The sequence below is a fragment of the Mytilus californianus genome, unplaced genomic scaffold (assembly GCF_021869535.1).
Source record: "Mytilus californianus isolate M0D057914Y unplaced genomic scaffold, xbMytCali1.0.p SCAF_2, whole genome shotgun sequence".
In the NCBI taxonomy this organism is placed as follows: Eukaryota; Metazoa; Mollusca; class Bivalvia; order Mytilida; family Mytilidae; genus Mytilus; species Mytilus californianus.
Window position 1 is genome coordinate 1,678,931 of NW_026262668.1, and position 24,343 is coordinate 1,703,273.

General features: G+C 33.9%; 1 protein-coding gene across 1 annotated transcript in view; it reads right to left on the reverse strand.

Annotated features, from left to right (window-relative positions):
- The window catches only part of LOC127729057 (snRNA-activating protein complex subunit 4-like), a 47,626-nt gene that overhangs the window by 13,133 nt on the left and 10,150 nt on the right, over positions 1–24,343 (reverse strand). Inside the window, exons 7-19 of the mRNA XM_052236685.1 lie at positions 24,130–24,243; positions 23,452–23,527; positions 20,115–20,279; positions 19,552–19,619; positions 18,308–18,390; positions 16,623–16,726; positions 15,719–15,914; positions 13,670–13,794; positions 9,689–9,790; positions 8,395–8,515; positions 6,237–6,430; positions 3,775–4,027; positions 1,549–1,634 (exon numbers count right to left, since the gene is read on the reverse strand). Of these exons, the coding sequence (XP_052092645.1) occupies positions 1,549–1,634; positions 3,775–4,027; positions 6,237–6,430; positions 8,395–8,515; positions 9,689–9,790; positions 13,670–13,794; positions 15,719–15,914; positions 16,623–16,726; positions 18,308–18,390; positions 19,552–19,619; positions 20,115–20,279; positions 23,452–23,527; positions 24,130–24,243 (1,687 nt within the window). The remainder of the gene's footprint in view (positions 1–1,548; positions 1,635–3,774; positions 4,028–6,236; positions 6,431–8,394; positions 8,516–9,688; positions 9,791–13,669; positions 13,795–15,718; positions 15,915–16,622; positions 16,727–18,307; positions 18,391–19,551; positions 19,620–20,114; positions 20,280–23,451; positions 23,528–24,129; positions 24,244–24,343) is intronic.

Sequence of the window (24,343 nt, forward strand, 5' to 3'; positions counted from 1 at the left end):
GAACCATGAAAATGAGGTCAAAGTCAGATGACACCTGCCAGTTGGACATGTACACCTTACAATCATTCCATACACCAAATATAGAAGACCTATAGCATAAAGTATAAGAAAAACGGACCAAAACACAAAAACTTAACTATAACCACTGAACCATGAAAATGAGGTCAAGGTCAGATGACACCTGCCAGCTAGACATGTACACCTTACAATCATTCCATACACCAAATATAGTAGACCTATTGCATACAGTATAAGAAAAACAGACCAAAACACAAAAACTTAACTATAACCACTGAACCATGAAAATGAGGTCAAGGTCAGATGACACCTGCCAGTTGGACATGTACACATTACAGTCCTTCCATACACCGAATATACTAGACCTATTGCTTATAGTATCTGAGATATGGACTTGACCACCAAAACTTAACCTTGTTCACTGATCCATGAAATGAGGTCGAGGTCAAGTGAAAACTGTCTGACAGGCATGAGGACCTTGCAAGGTACGCACATACTAAATATAGTTATCCTATTACTTATAATAAGAAAGAATTTAACATTACAAAAAATCTGAACTTTTTTTTCAAGTAGTCACTGAACCATGAAAATGAGGTCAAGGACATTGGACATGTGACTGACGGAAAGTTCGTAACATATGCATCTATATACAAAGTATGAAGCATCCAGGTCTTCCACCTTCTAAAATATAAAGCTTTTAAGAAGTTAGCTAACGCCGCCGCCACCGCCGGATCACTATCCCTATGTCGAGCTTTCTGCGACAAAAGTCGCAGGCTCGACAAAAACAGACCAAAACACAAAAACTTAACTATAACCACTGAACCATGAAAACGAGGTCAAGGTAAGATGACACCTGCCAGTTGGACATGTACACCTTACAGTCCTTCCATACACTGAATATACTAGACCTAATGCTTATAGTATCCGAGATATGGACTTGACCACCAAAACTTAACCTTGTTCACTGATCCATGAAATGAGGTCGAGGTCAAGTGAAAACTGTCTGACGGGCATTAGAACCTTGCAAGGTACGCACATACCAAATATAGTTATCCTATTACTTATAATAAGAGAGAATTTAACATTACAAAAAATCTGAACTTTTTTTTCAAGTAGTCACTGAACCATGAAAATGAGGTCAAGGACATTGGACATGTGACTGACGGAAAGTTCGTAACATGAGGCATCCATATATAAAGTATGAAGCATCCAGATCTTCCACCTTCTAAAATATAAAGCTTTTAAGAAGTTAGCTAACGCCGGTGCCGCTGGATCACTATCCCTATGTCAAGCTTTCTGCAACAAAATTCGCAGGCTCGACAAAAATCATCACTCAGGGGAAATAACTCATATAAGGAGTCTATGTACAATTTCAGCCATGTTTGACTTATTTTTTTACCCTACTAGGCAAGGTGAGCTAAAGAAAAGGTAAGTATTTCGAGCATTGCTTCATTTCTGCTAACAAGCCAACACTAGTTATCAGAAGCTAAGCAATTTCTTTACTGATATTTGTCAAACAATGTTACTTACATTGAAAAGTAATGTAGATGTCACTGTACTCAACTGTACTGTGTTTTCTGGTTCAAATCTTGTTGGTTTTTTCCCATTTGGATAAACTGAAAAAATACAGAAAAGATCTTTTTTACTTTAAACAAAAGCACACAAGCTGAAATGTCTTGCCTGCTTTATTGACCATTGATGTTATGTTGATAGTCCTGAATATAAAGTTTAACTACATGTATCACATAAACTGAACATGATGCAAGAAAATGAGGTCAAGGTCAGATAAACCAAGCCAGAAATACATGTACACCTTACAATCATTCCATACACCATATAGTTGACCTATTGCTTATAGTATAAAAGAAAAAGACAATACCATGAAAACTTTATACTGATCAATGAACTATGAAATTAAGGTCAGGGTCAGATTAACCCTGCCAGACAGGCATGTACATCTAACAATCATTCAAAACATCAAATATTGTTGACCTATTGCATATAGTATCTAAGAAACAAACTTGACCAGGAAAACTTAACATTGACCAATGAACCCTGAAATTGAGGTCAAGGTCATATGATACTTTCCAGACAGACATATACACCTTACAATAATTCCATATACACCAAATATAGTTGACCTATTGCTTATATTTTAAAAAAAACAGACCAAAACACAAAAACTAAAGACTGAGCAATGAACTGTGAAAATAAAGTCAAGGTCAAATAAAACCTGCCGACTGACATGTACCTCATAAAATATTTCCATACACCAAATGTAGTTGACCTATTGCAAACAGTATTAGAAAAAACAGACAAAAACACAAAAACTTACCTTTTACCACTTGACATGTTCACCTTAAAATCATTCCATAAACCAAATATAGTAGACCTTTTGCTTAAAGTATCTGAGATATGAACTTGACCAGGAAAACTTAACCTTGTTCACTGATACATGAAACAAGGTCGAGGTCAAGTGAAAACTGTTTGACAGACGTGAGGACCTTACAAGGTGTGCATGTACCAAATATAGTTATCCTATAATTCATAATAACAGGGAAAGTAACATTACAAAAAATCTCAACTTTTTTCAAGTAGTCACTGAACCATACAAATGAGGTCAAGGACAATGAGCATATGACAGACGAAAACTTCATAACATTTACAGGGTTTCTGCTGCCAGTAGCCATTGTTTGCATTTTGCGAAAAAAATTAAAATTGTGGCGATTAAAATTTATTATTGGCAAAAGAATTTGGCAAAAGAAATATAACGGTTCGACTTTGTCCACCTTGTTTACTTTTTTCGGGTTACAAAAATAATTTAAAGTGCCGTCCAACCCCCCTCTCCATTTTTTTCTGGAATAGCCCTAATTAAGGTCTGGTCAAGAAGAACATATAGATTTAAAGAAAATAGTACAAATTTCAAACAAAGTAGTTCCTACACCTAGCCATAACTTTTAAAATATGTTAAATATTTGGGTAATTTTGGTATAAATGAAAGCTTATGGACCTTAGATATCTTTTTAACTCTTGTTGAAAGTTTAAAAAAAAATGTATGAAATTAAAAAATGGCATGTTGAGGTATGTAACCTTGTGGTACAATTTCATAGATTCATACACTTATACACAAGTTATTGTCCTGTAACAAGAAAAATGCTTGTTTTTTGGCCCCTTACTCCTAAAGTTAGAAACCAAATGTCTTCGGACAACAACGACAATGTCATACCATTATACAATATAAAAAAAGCTTTTCAATCCCATTCAGAAAAAATTGGTCTGGGGTTTTCTATATACAGCTGGTCTGAAAATTATTCTTTCATTGTAGTCAATTAAAATATCAATATAACTCACAAATATAAAACTTTTTAGGACGACCACATGGCTTCCTCCATTTAGTAATATAACTCACAAATATAAAACTTTTTAGGGCTACCACATGGCTTCCTCCATTTAGTAATATAACTCACAAATATAAAACTTTTAGGGCGACCACAAGGCTTCCTCCATTAAGTAATATAACTCACAAATATAAAACTTTTTAGGGCGACCACAAGGCTTCCTCCATTTAGTAATATAACTCACAAATATAAAACTTTTTAGGGCGACCACATGGCTTCCTCCATTTAGTAATATAACTCACAAATATAAAACTTTTTAGGGCTACCACAAGGCTTCCTCCATTTAGTAATATAACTCACAAATATAAAACTTTTTAGGGCGACCACATGGCTTCCTCCATTTAGTAATATAACTCACAAATATAAAACTTTTTAGGGCGACCACATGGCTTCCTCCATTTAGTAATATAACAATGCTTAAACTGCAGAATGTCCATAATTTTCTTTTCAATTTCAGTATCAAGGCGATTTTTTCTGTCTCGTCGGAAAGACACTGTTTCAAACGGTATTGGCTTTTCTTTTTTGGTTGTTTCAAGCAGTTCTTTAACTGAAATTTCACATGGATTTTTCTTCTCCAAAATACGTTGGACTTTCATCATTTGCCTCTCACTCTAAAATAGATATATGGATTAAGAATGACAGTTTACCCATCTGAATTCTATCAATAAAATGAAAATTCCCTAATTTGCTGATTTTGAATAAAAAGTAGAAAACCTGTGACCTTGGCTTAAAGACATAAAACTTTCCAGCACGATTATCTTACTCTGCCTAAAAAATCAATTAGCTAATTTACTGGATTTTGTGTTTTGAGCACAAATTTTGTATTCCGAGTACTGAGTTAATTTTCATGATTGAAAAGCCTAAACTTCAAAAAGTCATACCCTCTGCTCCCATATATATATACTATTTTCCTGAGGAAAACAACAACAAATCATTCAATTAGAAATACAACTTTCGCGGGACATGCACAACAGCAGTTTCAAATAAAAACGACGTTGGATTTTCTTTTTCTACTTAAGTTCATAAATACTTCAAAAGTTCAAGTAACATGAATATAATTTACCCGTGTTTGTTTAAGAAATAATTCAAGCGAGCTTTCATCTATATTGATTTTAATACAGATTGGCATTTAATGCTAAATATTTTACAACAAGCAATAGCAAGGGGTAAAATATTGGCTTCAAGGCAAAACCTCACTCACAGTGGTAAAGTCAGTATGAATTCCTGCCCCATGCATAGGACAAAAGGGCGATTTCTTTTGGATTGAAGTTTTCAAGAAAAGGCAAATATTTGCTGCTCCCGTAATTGAACACACTATTAATATTGACACAAATGACGTAAAAGATGAAGGAAACTGAATTAGTGACATGCTTAACATATGTAGACAGGTTAGGAAGAAGTTATTGCGAATCCAATGAAAGTTTTCCACAGTGCCATCTATATCTTGACCAGGTATTTAAACTTTTGTAAGTTCACCTGTCCTATTGAATGAATACAATAGCTATTTTTCTCTGTGTAGTTTATTCACTGGGACCTTTAAATTTCTTCTAAGAGAAATCTATCACTCATTGATTAATTTACCTGAGTAAAAAAAATTTCTTATATATAGACAAAAATACTTTTTTTATACTCATTAACTGCGTGTGATGATGTATTTATTCAATATTATAATAATTAATTTTCATTCAGTTTAATATAAACATTGATTCAATCATAAAAAGTTGATTTCAAACAAAAGTTTTATCAATGTTCCTATTGAAATTTGATTTTTTTTATGTCTAGTTATAGAGAACATTTAAGAAGATCCTAATTTGAACATCATAATTTTCAAGTTTTTATTCATGTCAAACAAATTTTTTTTAAAAGGAACAATGTTGAAAGTTTTGTCAGAAATCAACTTTTTATGATTGAATCAATGTTTAAATTAAACTGAGTGAAAATATATTATCAATATATTATCAATATGACATAAATCAACACTAACATGTTTAACCCCGCCACATTCTGTATGTATGTGCCTGTCCCAAGTCAGGAGCCTGTAATTCAGTGGTTGTCGTTTGTTTATTTGTTACATATTTGTTTTTCGTTCATTTTTTGTACAATTTGGCCGTTAGTTTTCTTGTTTGAATTGTTTTACATTGTCATTTCGGGGCCTTTTATAGCTGACTGTGCGGTATGGGCTTTGCTCATTGTTGAAGGCCATATGGTGACCTATAGTTGTTAATTTCTGTGTCATTTGGTCTCTTGTGGAGAGTTGTCTCATTGGCAATCATACCACATCTTCTTTTTTATATTTTATTAATGTTTCAACTTTTTATCACTGTTTACATTCAACCGATTGAAAATATATTATCATTTTGAATAAATATAACATCACATGCAGTTTTGAGTATAAAACATATATTTTCCTCTATTTACAAGATTTTTTTTTACTGAGGTAAATTAATCAATGAGTGATAGATTTCTCTTAGAAGAAATTTAAAGGTCCCAGCTGTGAAAAAACTACATGGAGAACAATAGCTATTGTATTCATTCAATAGGACAGGTGAACTTACAAAATTTTAAATACCTGGTCAAGATAGAGATGGCACAGTGGAAAACTTTCATTGGGTTCGCAATAAATGATTATGAAAATGTAATTATTGTATGTGTTTCAAACTAATGATGACGTTGTCGATAAGTTGACATACAATATATTCGTATTTTACCACTGTGTGTACTCAAAATGTAATATTAGAATGTTTAAGAAATTTTCATGAAATCTTTTTTCCAGATTAACTGTGCTATACAGTACCTTTTTTTTTCATTATAAGCACTTACCAGTGATGTGAATGGTTTGAATTCTTGGGCAGTTTTTTCTGGTATTAATACTCTGTCTTCTGGTTTGGTAACATTTATACTTGAAAGATGTTTTTCCACTAAATTCTTCATGTGTTTTTTACGAGTCCATATATTTTTGGTCAATCTTCGTGTGTAACGATACATGAGTGGTGGTCTTGGTACAACCAAATTACCTATAAAAAAAAGACTTTTAAAACTGGAGAATTTATCTTGTTTTGTAAATTTAATTTACCTTAAAGCTTTATGTATGAAATAGATGCTTCTCTGCTGTTGGACTAGTGTCTATTTTGTTTTTATTCTGGAAAAGTTGTTGTTTTGTAAAGTTTGATCTCAAAATTGCATTTGTATTTAATATATATATTTAGTACATGTATTTGTAAAAATCTGGAGGCTTTAGGAGCCCATATAACTCTTCTGATATCTAGACATAACACTGATTGATGGTTCTGGTAGTTTTTTAAAAAGAGCTTGGTGAAATGACGGTTTAAAAGCCTATAAAATGCAGGAAAAACCTATCAATGCCCCATTCAGGAAACAGGAGCAATTATTAATGAAAATTATATGTTTATATTAAAAAAAAATGGAACTTGCTAACTAATGAGACCCCCACTATAAGTATTCACTTAACAGAAAGATGATAAGCGATGGATGTTATGTTACATTACACAGTATAGCATGCTCACATGAAGTTTGATGCCAAATGTCAGGAAGCTGTGATTCTAAGTTCCAAAAACAATTGCGACAAAAGTTTCATACATGGCTGTTATATGTAAGAACATAAAAATATTCAGTAAACAGGAAATTGATGTGTGATAAATGTGACAATGCAACTCAAAGTGTAGCATGTTCATACGAAGCTCTAATTTGCAATTCCTGAGAAAAATGCTGCTAGATGAAGGGCCCTATCCTCTCTCTTATCCATTAGCTGATAGCCCTAACTTCTGTCCAATCATTCAGCTGCGAGATGAAGGAACATATCTTCTCATATTGTTTTGCTGTGAGATGAAGGAACCTATCTTTTCTTATTATTCAGCTCTGAGTTGAAAGGACCTATCTTCTCATATTGTTTTGCTGTGAGATGAAGGGACCTATCTTTTCATATCATTCATAACATTTACCTGTTAGATGAACAAACCTTCCTTCTCTGTCAACATTCACCTGTGTATTAAATGGACCTACCTTCTCTCTAATTGTTTACCTGTGAGATGAATGGACCTACCTTCCTTCCTAGCATTTACCTGTAAGATGAAGGGACCTATCTCCTCTCTTATTGTTTACCTGTTAGATGAAGGGACCTATCTTCTCTCTTATTATTTACCTGATAAAATGAAGGGACCTATCTTCTCTCTTATTGTTTACCTGTTAGATGAAGGGACCTATCTTCTCTCTTATTATTTACCTGTTAGATGAAGGGACCTATCTTCTCTCTTATTGTTTACCTGTGAGATAAAGGGACCTATCTTCTCTCATATTGTTACCTGTTAGATGAAAGGACCTATCTTCTCTCATATTGTTACCTGTTAGATGAAGGGACCTATCTTCTCTCATATGGTTTACCTGTTAGATGAAGGGACCTATCTCCTCTCTTATTGTTTACCTGTTAGATGAAGGGACCTATCTCCTCTCTTATTGTTTACCTGTTAGATGAAGGGACCTATCTTCTCTCTTATTGTTTACCTGTTAGATGAAGGGACCTATCTTCTCTCCTATTGTTTACCTGTTAGATGAAGGGACCTATATTCTCTCTTATTGTTTACCTGTTAGATGAAGGGACCTATCTTCTCTCTTATTGTTTACCTGTTAGATGAAGGGACCTATCTTTGCTGTTATTGTTTACCTGTTAGATGAAGGGACCTATCTTCTCTCTTATTGTTTACCTGTTAGATGGAGGACCTATCTTCTCTCTTATTGTTTACCTGTTAGATGAAGGGACCTATCTTCTCTCTTATTGTTTACTTGTGACATGAAGGGACCTATCTTCTTTCTTATTGTTTACTTGTGACATGAAGGGACCTATCTTCTCTCTTATCTTTTACCTGTGAGATAAAGGGACCTATCTTCTCTCTTATTGTTTAACTTTTAGATGAAGGGACCTATCTTCTCTTTTATTGCTTACCTGTGAGTTGAATAGACCTACCTTCTCTCTTATCCTTTAGTTGTTTTACATAATCCAGTCTAAATTCAACCACAGGTAACTTGGATAGTTCCTTAGATAATCTTCTGTAATCTTCTTGGTTTTGTTTTTCCAACAACACTGACTGTAATTACAAGTTCATGTTCTCAGGAGTCATTTGATTTAAATTTCACAAAGGAGTAGGTTTGATAAGATCATAATATGGACCCTATTTCTAGCTAAACTATCAAATTACGATTTTATGGCAATGACTAGAATATAAAATTGGGATTCAATGTCTATTATGACAATGAATCATAGTTGAGACAATAACTAGATAGGAAATAGATCTTTATGTTGGTAAATTTCAATATAAGCGTTCCTTTTATGATGTCATAATTAGCCTTAATTCTATTTTTCGTAAAAATTCATTGACATGCCAACTTCAATTTTTTTTCACCTGAAATATAAAGCATGAGTCATGTGTCATCATTTTTGTTAAAACAAATGAACTATCTGACTTGATTATTTAGTTTGCCTAAACTAGGGCTCAATACTTCCTAGGCATAAATTTGGATTAAATGCAGAAGATTTTGCCAAAATCTTAATTTTCTACAAATTTTAGAATAAATGTCAATGATTTGTAAGAAAAGTTAGACAAATATCATTCCTTTTAACTTTCTCTCAGATATATGCATCAATAATCCTAAGCTAAGCTAAGCTAATATCACATATGAAAAAACTTGACATATCCATGATAACACTTACTCATGAAAACAGAGAAATCATATTTTATTACAAATAAACATGGGCCCTGTGTTTATACAGTTGAAAAGACAAAAGTGAAATTGTTTAAATTCAAACAGGATTTGTTTGCCGGTCCCAAACATCATTTTTTCCAAATGTCAAATGATTTGGTGGAGGCTTAATCATGTTATTGTCCAGAAACTAATTTCTTTTTGCTATTTTCCAAATTATCTTTATAAAGTGACATACTTAAGTTATCTCTAACTTCAAAACCATTTTTAATTCTTACTTTCGCCTGCGGCATAAAAACCATTAGCATCATCTTGACTTAATCAAATCAGGTTGAGATAGCTTATAGGATGGATGTCTCATAGAAAACTATCCATTTGAAAATCTAGAAAAAACAAAATATCAAAGGAACCATGCTTTTATTGCAATTATTCATCTTGAAAGTTGCTGCAAGGTCTTAAACTTTGGCATTTAGACATCAGAACAGAGATAATAATGTCGACACTTGATGTACTCGTTAAATTTGCTCATGGTTAGATAATACTGAAAAGTATAATCTTACTTTTTCTTTAGATTTTTTACGTAATCTGTTTCCAAATCTCACTCCTTTCCCCTTGGACAATGCTTCTATGTCAAGGTAACCCAGATCCATTTTTGTCTTTGCCTGAAAATTAATCAGATGTTAAATCAAAGAGCTTGATAAGTCTAAGTTACTCTAACAGAAAAGATAACCACTGTTGAATTTGATATCAGTATTCTTTCCCCAAAATAATTGAACTGTCCAAGTGCTCACTGTAACAGAAAGAACATATTTTTGATGACACAATCTAAATACAATTCTTTCAAAATAGTGTAATAAATTTTTGACATTTGAAAAAATATCTTGTTTTCAAAGATTAAAGTCCCATAACAGTGAATGTGTATACACATTAGGTGTAAAATTATTAAATATCTAGTCAATATTAAACTTTCTTTAATTTTTCAATGGAAAAGAAACTCTGAAACTGGGGCAAAGTAAAACAAATTGCTACATATAAAATGTCCCTTGCTTGTTGCTTTAATACAGAAACTCAATAATACTCTATCAGAGCTGATTTTCAAATTTTCAAAATTGAGTGGCCCTGGATTAAGAACATATTTAAGATATTACTGATGCAAATCTTTGACACAACTTTATAAAGAAAACCTGACAGAAACTGTAGGTAATAATGATACAAATGAAAGAAGAATGTGTCTGAGGACACGAATGCCCCTGCTCAAGCTATGCAATTTTCCAAGTTAAAAAGGAGCATAACTCTAGAATGGTAAATGACTCACAACCCAAATTTGAGCTCAGTCTTTGTGTTGTGGTTCTTAGCATTGTGTATGAGTTTCATAAAATCTGGATGAGGAAAACTTAAGTAAGAGTGCGGAAACGAAAAAAATTTCAATTTTCCAAGTTATAAAGGAGCATAACTCTAAAACGGTTAGTTACTTACTTCTCAAATTCAAACTCTGTCTGCTAGTTTTGGTTCTCAGCATTGTGTATGAGTTTCATAAAATTTGGATGAGGCAAACATAAATAACTAGAGGCTCTCAAGAGCCTGTGTCGCTCACCTGATTCTACTTTGGTTTTGGAAATCATGTAAAAATAGATTAAAATCATAACAGATACCCTAATAATGAGTGAGGCCAAATTTGGTTTAATATTGGTCCTGTAATTTAATAAAAAAATCCTGGAGGCCATCTTGAACAGTAAATCGGCAACAAAGTAGCAACACTTAATCAGCACCTCATAAGAAACATTTATGCCATGTTTTGGTTTCATTCCATTCAGTGCACCTCTAGAAGAAGCATTTGTATGTATTTCCCATAGGTTCTTATGTTAAAGTAAGTCCCCCCATTGGCGGCCATCATGGATGAAGGATCAGCTTCAAAGTAACAAAACTTAGTCAGCACCTCATAAGGAACATTCATGCCATGTTTGGTTTCAATCCATTCAGTATGTGATTCTCTTAAAGAAGACATTTGTATGTATTGTCCATAGGGTCCTTTGTTAAACATTGTCCCCATATAGCAGCCATCATGGATGAAGGCTCAGCATCAAAGTAACAACAATTGGTCAGCACCTCAAAAGAAACATGCATGCCATGTTTGGTTTCATTCCATTCAATGGTTCTCTAAAAGAAAACATTTGTACGTATTTCTCAAAGGGGTCCTATGTTAAACTAAGTCCTCCGCTGGCGGCCATCTAAGATTATGGATCGGCTTCATAGTAACAACACTTGGTCAGCACCTCATAAGGAACATTCATGCCATGTTTGGTTTCATTGCATTCAGTGGTTCTCTAAAAGAAGACATTTGTATGTATTTCCCATAGGGTCCTATGTTAAACTAAGTCCCCCGCTGGCTGCCATCTTGGATGATGGATCAGCTTCAAAGTAACAACATTTGGTCAGCACCTCATAAGGAACATTCTTGCCATGTTTGGTTTTATTCCATTCAGTGGTTCTTTAAAAGAAGACGTTTGTATGTATTTCCCATAGGGTCCCATGTTAAACAAAGTCCCCCGCTGGCGGCCATCTTGGATTATGGATCGGCTTCAAAGTAACAACACTCGGTCAGCACCTCATAAGGAACATTCATGCCATATTTGGTTTCATTACATTTAGTGGTTCTCTAAAAGAAGACATTTGTATGTATTTCTCATAGGGTCCCATGTTAAACTAAGTCCCCCGCTGGCAGCCATCTTGGATTATGGATCAACTTCAAAGTAACAACACTCGGTCAGCACCTCATAAGAAACATTCATGCCATGTTTGGTTTCATTCCATTCAGTGGTTCTCTAAAAGAAGACATTTGTATGTATTTCCCATAGGGTCCAATGTTAAACTAAGTCCCCTGCTGGCGGCCATCTTGGATTATGGATCAGCTTCAAAGTAACAACACTTGGTCAGCACCTCATAAGGAACATTCATGCCATGTTTGGTTTCATTCCATTCAGTGGTTCTCTAAAAGAAGACATTTGTATGTATTTCCCATAGGGTCCCATGTTAAACTAAGTCCCCCGCTAGCGGCCATCTTGGATTATGGATCGGCTTCAAAGTAACAACACTCGGTCAGCACCTCATAAGGAACATTCATACCATGTTTGGTTTTATTCCATTCAGTGGATCTCTTAAAGAAGACATTTGTATGTATTTCCATAGGGTCCCATGTTAAACTAAGTCCCCCCCTGGCGGCCATCTTGGATTATGGATCAGCTTCAAAGTAACAACACTCAGTCAGCACCTCATAAGGAACATTCATACCATGTTTGGTTTCATTCCATTCATTGGTTCTCTAAAAGAAAACATTTGTATGTATTTCCCATAGGGTCCTATGTTAAACTAAGTCCCCTGCTGGCAGCCATCTTGGATTATGGATCGGCTTCAAAGTAACAACACTCGGTCAGCACCTCATAAGAAACATTCATGCCATGTTTGGTTTCATTCCATTCAGTGGTTCTCTAAAAGAAGACATTTGTATGTATTTCCCATAGGGTCCTATGTTAAACTAAGTCCCCCGCTGGCAGCCATCTTGGATTATGGATCGGCTTCAAAGTAACAACACTTGGTCAGCACCTCATAAGGAACATTCATATCATGTTTGGTTTCATTCCATTCAGTGGTTCTCTAAAAGAAAACATTTGTATGTATTTCCCATCGGGTCCTATGTTAAACTAAGTCCCCCGCTGGCGGCCATCTTGGATTATGGATCGGCTTCAAAGTAACAACACTCGGTCAGCACCTCATAAGAAACATTCATGCCATGTTTGGTTTCATTCCATTCAGTGGTTCTCTAAAAGAAGACATTTGTATGTATTTCCCATAGGGTCCTATGTTAAACTAAGTCCCCCGCTGGCGGCCATCTTGGATTATGGATCCGCTACAAAGTAACAACACTTGGTCAGCACCTCATAAGGAACATTCATGCCATGTTTGGTTTCATTCCATTCAGTGGTTCTCTAAAAGAAAACATTTGTATGTATTTCCCATAGGGTCCTATGTTAAACTAAGTCCCCCGCTGGCGGCCATCTTGGATTATGGATCGGCTTCAAAGTAACAACACTCGGTCAGCACCTCATAAGAAACATTCATGCCATGTTTGGTTTCATTCCATTCAGTGGTTCTCTAAAAGAAGACATTTGTATGTATTTCCCATAGGGTCCTATGTTAAACTAAGTCCCCCGCTGGCGGCCATCTTGGATGATGGATCCGCTACAAAGTAACAACACTTGGTCAGCACCTCATAAGGAACATTCATGCCATGTTTGGTTTCATTCCATTCAGTGGTTCTCTAGAAGAAGTTCAAAATGTAAAAAGTTTACGCCGACGACGGACGACGCCGGACGACGGACGACGGACGCCAAGTGATGAGAAAAGCTCACTTGGCCCTTCGGGCCAGGTGAGCTAAAAAGTGTGGAAACAAAAATGGAAAGGACAGAAAAGACAGACGGAAAGACAGACTTTCAAGGGTAACAAAAAAAAACAACAATTAAATAACCAATCATTTTTCCACTTACATCTTGTGTTTCCAACCATCCACATTTTTCCTTCCATTCCATCAGTTTCTTATAACGAGTGAGAACCATATTATCATTGCGACCTGGCAACCTTTCTGCTGCTTTAGACCAAGGTATTTTTCCATCTAAAAATAAATGAAGCATTTAATAGGATTATGGTGATGGATGGCTGTTTAACGTCATGCAGCTAATTAAATACATATTCAGAACAAGTCGAACATGTTAATGCAATATAAATATTAACCCTGCCTTGTACTAGACCGTCATGCCGAGCTGGATTTTTAACGTGCTAGTTCACAATGTAACAGTCCAAGGGAAGACAAGTCCATGGACACATTATTCTGACTTTGAGTCAACAAATCTTTTATTTTACTCCTGAATGCAGCAAGCTTAGAGGAGAAGCAGCATATAAAAATTTAAAAGTTTTTAGTTTGCCCTGGCTGGGTTCGAACCAACGACCTCCTGTACTCAAGGCAAACAGGCAACCACAAGACCAAGTGGAGGTCATTCTAAAAGGATTTATATTAAATTGTCTTTTGTCTTTTACTCATAATTGTATGAAGGTCATTCTAAAAGGATTTATATTAAATTGTCTTTTGTCTTTTACTCATAATTGTATGAAGGTCATTTTGATTTAGTACAGTTTTATCAAAAGAATATTGCAATGCCCTCAAACTTATTTTAATATAATTTAATATGTAGTGCCATGCGTATACCAGTGGAATGAAACATTAAAAACTTCAAAATCAACATATTTAGTATAATAATAAGATGTGGTATGATTGCCAATGAGATAATTAAATGATTTTATCAATGCTATCTTACATTATTTGACATGCATGCTTAACAACCCATTAATAAATATTTCATGTATATTCAGTATAAGAGCAACTTGATAATTTATACAATCTGTATGAACAGAGCTCAGCGATTCTCTTGGGTATAGAAATTGGTCCAATTTACCTGAGGGCACAACTCACCTGCAAATAGTGGATAATTTGGACAGCCACTGGAAAATTAGTTCATGTTGAACACAGCAGACATTTTGCATTGTAACAAGCCATCAACAGACCTCTCAAAGAGTTGTTACAAGAATTCCTTTATATGCACAGTGTGGCACTCTACTGTCACGGGGGACCAGACCTGACTGCCTATTTATCAATCTAAACAGACATTCGTTACAAACAAGAGATAGAGATACTTAGACCAGTGTCTGTACCTAAGAATTTCCCTGGGTGCTGTTTTATACAGATTTTTGGACAAATGGACATGTATAAACTGAATGTGATTTATGCTTTAAAATTTGTTTATCAAAAATGATTATTTCCATTGTATAAGCTACACTGTAGCAAAGCCTTATATATTATATATATTTTATAAACCTTACTGTGGTTTCAGTACTGATGCTGTAGATTTCCTGGATAACAATGAAATATAAATAACCCATAGGTGTGCAAGCAGAATTTGTTAGAACCACAAATTCAACTATACAAGAATATGCAATTAATCCTTAACCGACAAAAGCTGGTACTGTGGATTCATTATTATTCGTTGGATACCAATTTTCATTGATTTCGTTGGTACAGGTTAACCACAAATTTAAATGTTCAACAAATTACAAATTTTCCATAGTAAAACCATGAAATTACATATCCACAAAAATGTATATCTTCGTCAATCCACAAAAATTGGTACCAAGAAAATAAATGAATCCACAGTATCCATAAATATGTTTTTGTTATTTGTTTGTTGTTTGTTTGCTGTTGTTCTAAGGAACTTGGCTATATCATGACGGCTAGTTTACATTGGTGGAGGAAGCCAGAGCACCATGAGAGAAACAACAACCATCTTCAGGAATACTGGAAATTCTTTACAACAAAGATCAGTCTTACATACCTTGCCACAAGCAGGGTTTCTAGCACACAACCTAAGAGTTGACATTGTGAATGAACCACTTAGACAATTAGTCCACAGAGGCACGACCCACCAATATGAACAAGCCTCTAATTTTTTCACAGCACTATACACCTATACTGTTGATGAGAATACCTGGTTTTCTAAGTTGTTCTGCTATAATCAACATCTGTTTATCTTCCTCATAGGTCCAATAGTCTGGAGGTCGTAAAGTAGGATCTAATGATGACTTATACCTCTCCCTGCACTGTGGGACAGTACGGCCAGGTACATATTCAGCTACCTTGTCCCACTCTTTCTCCCCATAGAGGTATACTGCACATAATAATTTCTGTAAGAAACCAACGCCAAATTTTACAATAAAAACAGACATAATTTTTTCTGGTTTTTCCATCAAAGTATATTTCAAAAGTGCTTCAAGAGTCTTATAAATGTGACAATTAAAAAAAAAAATAATAAGAGTATGGATCTAAATAAAAAGTAAGAAGAAAATTTCAACAATTTAATATCTTTACAAATGGCAAAAAAAGGCCTTTGTTAGTCTTGTATGTTTTATAATTTTAGTTCATTTATATGTTTTGGGGTTTAGTATGACGTCCATTTTCACTGAACTAGTACACATTTTTATTTAGGGGCCAGCTGAAGCCCACCTCTAGGTGCGGGATTTTCTCGCTGTGTTGAAGACCCATTGGTGGCCTTCAGCTGTTTTCTGCTCTTTGGTAGGGTTGTTGTCTCTTAGACATATGCCCCATTTCCATTCTCAATTTTATGATCAAATGCTGTAAATTCAGAAATTTTTGAGTGCATTTATTTTTGCTATTGTTGAACAATAGACACAAAGGTAAGATTAATTTACTGCAATTTCAAGAAATGTTGCATACGAATAATGCTATCGAAATTTTAAATGTAATTTTTTTCTTTTTGCGAAACTTATCCTGCACAATTTTTGAAATAATATACACATCGCAAAAATTTCTGAATTTACTGTATTATCTTTACTTGATCTCAGGTTCTTGATTACTAAATTTTGGATACAAACCGTATCTTCTTCATCAGACCACTTCCCTCGTTTGACTTCTGGGTTTATCTGAGTCCAACGCAATGCACACTGATTTGAACTTCTGCCTTCGATAAAATATGACACTAAACAAAAGAAAATAAAGAGTCACAAGTTAAATCCATCTCTCCTTTACTGAACATGTATTCCCTTGTTTTATGTTGACAAATTTCAAATTATTCATTAATAATTCAACAATGAATTACTACATTTTATGTTTTTGTTATTGTCAGTTTTACATATGAAAAATGAAATTGTATTATAATTTTGTTGTGGGATAAAATTTGTACAACATGAATTCAAATGTGCTCATCCTGTGTCGTAATTGTTTTGGACCAGATTGGGAATATCAATACATAAGAAATATTTGTGGATTGGGGAAAACATGCCTTTTCGTGGATATGTGATTTCCTGGTTTTGCCAAATTCTGCATACAACCTAATGGAATATTTGTAATTCGTTGAACATTTATATTGGTGGTTCACCTGTACCCACGAAAACCACGAAAATTGGTATCCAATGAATAATAATGAATCCACAGTATTTTAGGTTTCCTTTCATCAGTGAGTAACAGCCTATGGACTAGACATTAGCATAATCTACTGTTAGTCAGTAACAGCCTATGGACTAGACATTAGCATAATCTACTGTTAGTCAGTAACAGCCTGTGGAGTAGACATTAGCATAATCTACTGTTATTTATTTCAGAAAATTATCTTTCAACTTCAGGATTTTTCCATAGGCTTGTATGCAGATCGACTTTAGTAAAACCATGAAATTAAATATCCACAAAAGTGTAAGGTTTCCTCAATCCACAAAAATTGATACCCACGAAAATAAATGAATCCACCAGTGGCGGATCCAGATATTTTCATAAGGGGGGCCCACTGACTGACCTTAGGAGGGGCCCGCTCCAGTCATGCTTCAGTGATTCCCTATATAATCCACCAAATTTTTCCCATGAAAGAGGGGCCCGGGCCCCCCAGGGCCCCCCCCTGGATTCGCCTATGTCCACAGTAGACCATATATGTCTTCTATTCATTTTATGACGATGATGATGATCAATGGCTGTTTAAAGTCCAGTGGAAAATTAAATGCATATTCAGGATGAGAACATGTTAAATTAAGATGAATATTAACCCTGCTTTGTACTAGACCAAAACACTGAGACAGATTTTTAATGTGCTAGTTCACAAGGTAACAGTCCACAAGAAGACATGTTACCCTACCTGGTCAAATTGTTCCGACTCCAAGCCGACCATCTTTTTCTCATATCCCTTAATTCTGGGTTCTAAGAGGAGAGGCAGCGAATACAAATTTTAAAGTCTTTGGTTTAATCAGGCCGGAGTTCGCTCAAAAGACCTCCCTCACTTGAGTTGAACATCCTGCTACAAGAGCACTGATGCAATTCATTTTAGTAATAAATAGATGTTTTTTAATCACTGTTACTTGATTAATTAGAGCTATTCCATATACATGTTTATTGATTTAGGGGGGTAAGAAGAGATGTACAAAGTAACCTTAAAATCCAACATATTTTCTTTCAGTAACATTGAACTACTGTAATATCAAATGGACATACAATCATAAATGACCAATAATTAATGTCCAAAATTAAAACATCCTTCCCTACCCTCAAGTAAACTTTTTAATGAAATATTACTTACCTTGGGTCCATGAAATAATTTTACCAACTCTACAGCCATCTACTATTTCTATTAGCATTTGGTCCTCCAACTCAGTCCAATCCCTTAAAAATATAATAACCCTCAAGTCAGGTAATTTTGTATGTCCAGTTAGTCAGTGTTGATTGAGTTAACTTTACTTTACATGAATAGACAATTTGGATGAACAAAATCATTGGTCACAAAAAATATCAAATATTTGTCTCTCTGGTGGTACAAAGTAAAGCCACAATCAAAATATTGTTAGGGAAGCACAATGGTATATAAAAATAAGAAGATGTGGTATGATTGCCAATGAGACAACTCTCCACCAGAGACCAAATGAATCAGAATCACAATATATTTTCAACAACAACAAAACGTTTATCTAAAAGGATGTAAATACACAGGAGGAGGTCAGTTTTAATAAAATGAAAATTCAAAACTGTTATGCAATGTTAACGTTAACAGACTATGATAGGGAGATGAAGGTCCCCAGACCTGCCAACTTTTACTCTTCATGGGGGATCTCCACCATGAGGGGTGTTGACCTGATTATCAAAATTATCTATTATATAAACTAAATACCTCAGAGCAGAAAAGTTTATGTTTCTAGAACTACTGATAACTTGAACAAATTTTGCAGTTAAGGCTGTCAAAGTTGAATTTCAGTATGACCTTAGAGCAATTTTAGCAAAAACAAATTGTGTGAAAAAGGTATGGGCTCAAAAATCATATAATAGTGATGCAAAGTTGAAGTGTCTCCTACATGTGTATGTGACAAGCTCCAAGGGCTGTGACTTCCCCTTTTTGTATGTGACAAGCTCCAAGGGCTGTGACTCCCCCTTTTTGTATGTGACAAGCTCCAAGGGCTGTGACTCCCCCTTTTTGTATGTGACAAGCTCCAAGGACTGACTCCCCCTTTTGTATGTGACAAGCTCTAAGGACTGTGACTCCCCTTTTGTATGTGACAAGCTCTTAGAACTGCGACTTCCCCTTTTGTATGTGACAAGCTCTAAGGACTGTGACTCTCCCTTTTGTATATGACAAGCTCTAAGGACTGTGACTCCCCCTTTTGTATGTGACAAGCTCTAAGGACTGTGACTCCCCTTTTGTATGTGACAAGCTCCAAGGACTGTGACTCCCCTTTTGTATGTGACAAGCTCTAAGGACTGTGACTCTTTTGTACGTGACAAGCTCTTAGAACTGTGACTTCCCCTTTTATTTTAAAATAGTTCACTTCCTACCTTTTGGTAAATATTTCATTTAAATGTTGCTGGTAATACTGAAAACATTGAAAAGGAGTTCTGTTTGTCTGAAAAAAGAAAAGGAAGCACACATTCAATGATACAAAAAATATAGCAGAAGCATTTTAAAGTTTTAAATCATTTAGATAGAAGCTATGTCTTGCATATCTAACATAACACATATCTGACTATAGTATAACATGTTTAATCTAAGAAGTTACAATTTCTAGAAATAGAAACATCACTGTTTTCTTTGTAGAATAAGTCTTGCTGAATGATAAGTTGTAGAGCTGTTTAGAAAAACAAGGGAGCACACTCTGAGAGGTTTCTCCTGCTTTACTGATTGAATTTTATGTTAAAAGTCTTTAAGGTCAGGGGCTCTTTTCACAAAAAATCTTATGAGTAAAAATACTTGTAAGTCATGAACATTTCAGTACAACTTATGATCGTAAGATTTTTTGTGAAAAGAGTCGCTGGGTTTTAACCATGTATTCATATTCCAGATCCCAGTAGGTTTAGAAGATACATAAATGTAACTGTTTCTCTTGGTTTAGATTACTTACCCCTAGTTCCTTAGCTATAGCTACCCAATTTTTGTGGTCATATTTACTGACTAGCTTTTTCAGTTGATCTTTTTCTGCTTTTACGAAATCATGTTTATTTATAGCAGGGTTCAAAGTGTTTTTCCAATACAACTCACACTCTGTTGGATCACGTAAATTTTTTAACTGAAAAAAAAACATTTTTATTTACATATAAAGTCACAAGCTAAAAAGAAATGAATACACACAGCAAATAAAAGTAAGATTTTTCTTAAAAAGGCTATGTACACAATCAATGTACAGTCAGATGACAGCTATTTCTGGTAGTTGATGTAAGTTATATTTATTCATAAGAAAATATTTCAGATCTATATTTTTTTAATCGATGTTTAAATAATCTCCCTCTATGCTTCCAATTTTTTTTCTGGTACATTTTGTTTGTGTACAAGCAATTTTTTACAACCCTTGAATTTCTTAAGTTTTGGGAAGTGAAAACAGGCCTCAAATATTTTTCCTGGTTTCTGAAATTTTTTTTTTAGAGGTCACACTAAAATCTCAAGAACAAAACAAAGAATTATACTATGTAGAGATGTTTTTAAAAGTATAAAATGGCACAAGGTACCTAAAAAATGTTCCTAGGAGGGTTTTAGATAGGCAGTCAATTTTTCATTTTAAAGTTAGCAAAAAGATGAAAGTTTCATTGTAAATGACATACAACTTTTAATTAGTGTAAAGACATGCATTTAAACAGTCTATTAAGTTAATGTTGTCAAAAATCCAAAAGGAGAAGAAAATACTTTCTTACTTATAAAATATAAAAAAAATTACAATTATTGTAAAGACAACTGTAAAAGACAGACAATTAAACAGTCCATTAGAGCAAAGTTGTCAAAAAATCCAAAAAGAGAAGAAAATACTTTCTTACTTGTAAAATTAAAAAAAAAATATATATATATATATTGACCAAGGGAGATAAGGTTATTTAAAAAATTAGCTAGCTGTTCCAATAGATAAAATTTGTTTGAACAAGTATTGTCCTGATTGTTCTGATTGTTCTTTTTGATACAATGAAAAGTTGTTTTAAATGTTCAAATTCCCAAATTTCTGGAACATCAAATCATAAATCTTCAATTGGTGTTTCATTTCTGTTAAAAATATGAAAATTCACAAGCAGAAGAAAAAAAAAACATAATGATTTTTAACCTTGAAAATCAGCTGTGAAAATCCTATAATTTTCCCCCTCTCATCATAGTGCATAAAAAATATGAACATTTATAATTGCAAATTGAGTTTCTTTAGGAGAATGAAAATCCTACAAGTTTTTGACGTCAAGCTTTAGATGAAATATAAAATCATTTGTTTGTCATAGAAGCCAAGACAGCTTTGACGAAATTTTTCTACCCATAGTCTCTTAGAGGGACGGACAGAAACATGTGGTTACTAGACCTGCTTTCCCTGTCGGTGATACGGTTAAAACTCACTAATATAAAGTAAATATTCTATTATGTGATAAATTTCAAGGATAAAACAAACAAACTAGAGGCTCTAAAGAGCCTGTGTCGCTCACCTTGGTCTATGTGAATAATCAACAAAGGACACTCTCTAACATTGTAGATGAGAAATAGAATTCATGACAAAAATCTCTGTTTTGTTGATCTTGGATTGCTGATCATTTAGTCTGTTTAGTTTCTCTCTATCTTCTTTAGTTTTTGCTCAAAATACAAAAGAGGATAAAAAAATCCTCATTTTAGGACAATCACTCCTATAAAGAGTGACAGTCTAATAACTGTATCGGCAAAATTTGACTTGTTAGTAGATCTTACCTTGCTGATCATTTTTGTGATTTTAAGTGTCTATATATCTGTTATAATTTTTATCATACAAGGCAAAACCCCAAAAAATGGTAACAATCGTCATTAAAGGGCAATAACTCCAATAAAAAAACGTCTGACGATTTCCTCCATTTGTATAAATTGTAGATCTTGTCTTGCTCATCATTTTTGCTCATTTAAATTTCTATCTATCTATTTTAATTTTTAAGATATAAGGCAGAAACCCAAAAAATTGGTAAAAATCGTCATCAAAGGGCAATTACTCTAATAAGGAGTTGACTGAAGATTTCAACCATGGAGACTTATTTGTAGAATTTATTTTGCTGATCATTTTTGTAATTTAAAGTTGCTCCCTATCTTTTATAGTTTTCAAGATAATAGGTAATAAAGAGCTGCACCATGAGCACATGATACACCCGTTGCTTTTTCAAAGAATAAAGTTCAATAACTCCTCAATGTCATTTCAGAAGTTTATAAAAAAATAAAGGGAGGTTATTTTAATAGATATAAACCAGTCACCAAAGTTTCATGAAAACTACTCAAAGCACTTTTGAGTTATTGTCCGAAATTTGAAAATTACCCCTTTTTTACGAATAAAATCCTATAACTCAGAAACGTAAAATCTAAAATTTATAAAAATCAAAAGGGAGCTTATCTCAATAGAAACAAACAATTCACCAAAGTTTCATGAAAACTGCTCAAAGCATTTTTGAGTTACTGTCCGAAAACTGGAAAATCCCCCTTTTTTAATGAATAAAACCCCATAACTTGGAAACTTAAAATCTAAAATTTAAAAAAATCAAAAGGGAACCCACGTCAATAGATATAACCAATTCACCAAAGTTTCATGCAAATTGGTTAAAGCATTTTTGAATTACTGTCTGACATGCTGACGACGGACGGACGGACGGATGACGGTATACCATTATACATCCCATAAAGGGGTGTATAAAAATGAAAACAAATGGTAAAATTTGTCATTTAAGGGCAATAACTCCTATAACAAGTCATATGACAGTTTACAGGAGTACGAACAATTGGTAGAGCTCAACTTTCTGAATATTTTTTACCTTGCCAGATTTTCTCTATTCATAACGGTTTTCAAAATAATAGACAAAACTTGCATTTTACCCCTATGTTCTATTTTTAGCCATGTCAGCCTTCATCCTACACATTTTTTTAAATAGATACCCCTAGATGATTGTGGCCAAGTTTGGATAAATTTGGCCCAGTACTTTCAGAGGAGAAGATTTTTGTAAGTGATGAGAAAAGCTCACTTAGCCCAGGTGAGCTAAAAATACAATAAAATCAATACTCTCTGAGAGTTTTTTTTTTGCTCCGTGTTGAAGGCCTCACTGTGACTTTGAGATGAAGAACAGCAATAAAAGTGCTGTTCCTTTGCTTTTTGTGTGTTTTTGTTGTGTATGTACTGATTTTGTGTCATGGATGGATACCCCATATCCTTTGTATTTCTATTATTCTAATAAGAATAATCCAATCATAATATACCATTTCAACATACATACCACAGTGTTTGAAATTTTCATCCAATCAACTCTGTCTGTGTCTGCTTTCTTTATAACATCTTCTTTAGGCAGATTCCTGTAAATATTAACCCATATTTAAAAGGTTATATATGACCGAGTTTAAAATATAGTCATAAAATCCTGACTTGTCTGACATATTTTGAAAATGTGTCATACAATATACAAATAAGAAGATGTGGTATGATTGCCAATGAGACAACTCTTCACAAGAGACCAAATGACACAGAAATTAACAACTTACAAGTTCCCTAAACAACTACATTTGTGACATGAAGATACTTTTAATACATGAACATGAAGCTTTAACATATATATATTCAGACAGTTAACAAATAAATATCACATAAATTAAAGGGTGACAAAGCAGATAGTTAAGGAAAACAAATTGTAAACAGGGTAACAATCTGCCCCGTCACCCTCTCAGCTATGTGTTATTTAATTAATCATACTGAATGTTCTGTTATTATTGTATCTTAAATTATTTATTTTTTAGCCAGTTTTTAATTGGTTGATATGAGATTTTAACATTCATCTTTTATTACTCACTAAGCCAAGTGTTAGAGCAGAATAGTATCCTTATATAAACTAACAAAAAAACTGGCATTCCAACAAGTATAACAAGTGAAATAGTTCTAATGATTTCTAATTAGTACTTACATTATCCTTCTCACTTCAGTGTCAATGTCATTTATTTTCTCTACAAATTTTTCATATTCTTCACCATGGGCTTCCTTACTCATATTAGACAATTTCTCATAGTATATCTCTTTCCTGTAAGTAAACAAAGATCCTTGATATTAGACAAGCAGTCAGCTATAAGGAGAAATTGATCATACTTTTCCTTCAGTTACAAATATTTCATGCATATTCA